The sequence below is a fragment of the Austrofundulus limnaeus genome, unplaced genomic scaffold, assembly GCF_001266775.1.
Source record: "Austrofundulus limnaeus strain Quisiro unplaced genomic scaffold, Austrofundulus_limnaeus-1.0 Scaffold203, whole genome shotgun sequence".
In the NCBI taxonomy this organism is placed as follows: Eukaryota; Metazoa; Chordata; class Actinopteri; order Cyprinodontiformes; family Rivulidae; genus Austrofundulus; species Austrofundulus limnaeus.
In genome coordinates, this window is record NW_013952605.1 from 934,932 (window position 1) to 935,982 (window position 1,051).

The following is a 1,051-nucleotide window of genomic DNA, read 5'->3' on the forward strand; positions in this document are numbered from 1 at the left end:
TACCTAAACTGACGATGATGATGATGATGATGATGATGATCTGTGTCTTTATTTCTGATGAAGTTTTTACAAACTGAAATTAATAAAATCAGATGAAGATGAGGACTTGAATCTTCAGCTGAATGTTTGTCTTTGGTTCAGGACCACGGAGAGCACCTGAGAGATTATTAAATCCTTAATTCTGAACGTGATGATGAAAATAGCCAGCGATCACCAAACTCTCCATGTCTGAATCGGTTTGTTCATTAAAGTCTTCACAGGTCAACAAACTGATTCAAACTGTTGGTAAATCTGGTTCTAGTTTTTCTTTGAGCCAACCTGAAGTCACCTGTTGGGCAGATTGTTGAAGCTTTATGCAAGAACTTGTGTTGGTTTTTGCTGCAGAAATGATGTTAATCTCTTGTCTGAGATCAAATCTTGTGTTTGTGATTAAATTTGTTTCATCATTTTGTTTTCATTTCTTTTTAGTTGTCTGTAGATCTGGATGGAAAATCAGAGAATGGAGATGTTAAAGAGCTTCTGAAACTTCTGAATAAAGCTCATGTGAAGGTGAGTTTGTCTCCTGCTCTTCATTGATGTGTTTGTTCATTTACTTTTATTAGATATTAATGATGATGATTAATGAAATAAAACAACACATCTCCTGTGGAGGACCATCTCCTTCATACAGCAACAATGTAAAATAATCAGTCAGTTTTGGGTTTCAGTTGTTTAAGGAGCAGAAATAAAGTGATTTAATACTTAGTTGTACACAAAACGGCAGAGCTCTGAGACTTTTCCTCCTTGGCTGCAGCAGCTGGTTTCATTAACCAGGTGCAGACAGCCACAAAATAAATTTACACTTTTTATTTTCTAATTCCTGACTCTGGCCGCCCGTCAGACCCTCCAGTGTCTCGGCGAGACGGAGCTGGCTTCATTATGGTGGAACAGCAGGAGATTTGGACGAGCTTCTTTCTGAAGGCTCTGTCGTCATGATTATCTGAGCTGTGCCAGAAACTACAGCTCACACACACACACACACACACACACACACACACACACACACACACAC

At 38.8% G+C, this 1,051-nt stretch overlaps 1 protein-coding gene across 1 annotated transcript in view; it reads left to right on the forward strand.

The window, feature by feature from the left end:
* Positions 1-1,051, forward strand: part of mpp7a (MAGUK p55 scaffold protein 7a) — a gene marked incomplete at its 3' end in the record, with an annotated part of 62,813 nt that overhangs the window by 58,359 nt on the left and 3,403 nt on the right. The window contains 1 exon segment of the mRNA XM_014018830.1: positions 469-549. Coding sequence (XP_013874284.1) covers positions 469-549 — 81 coding nt within the window.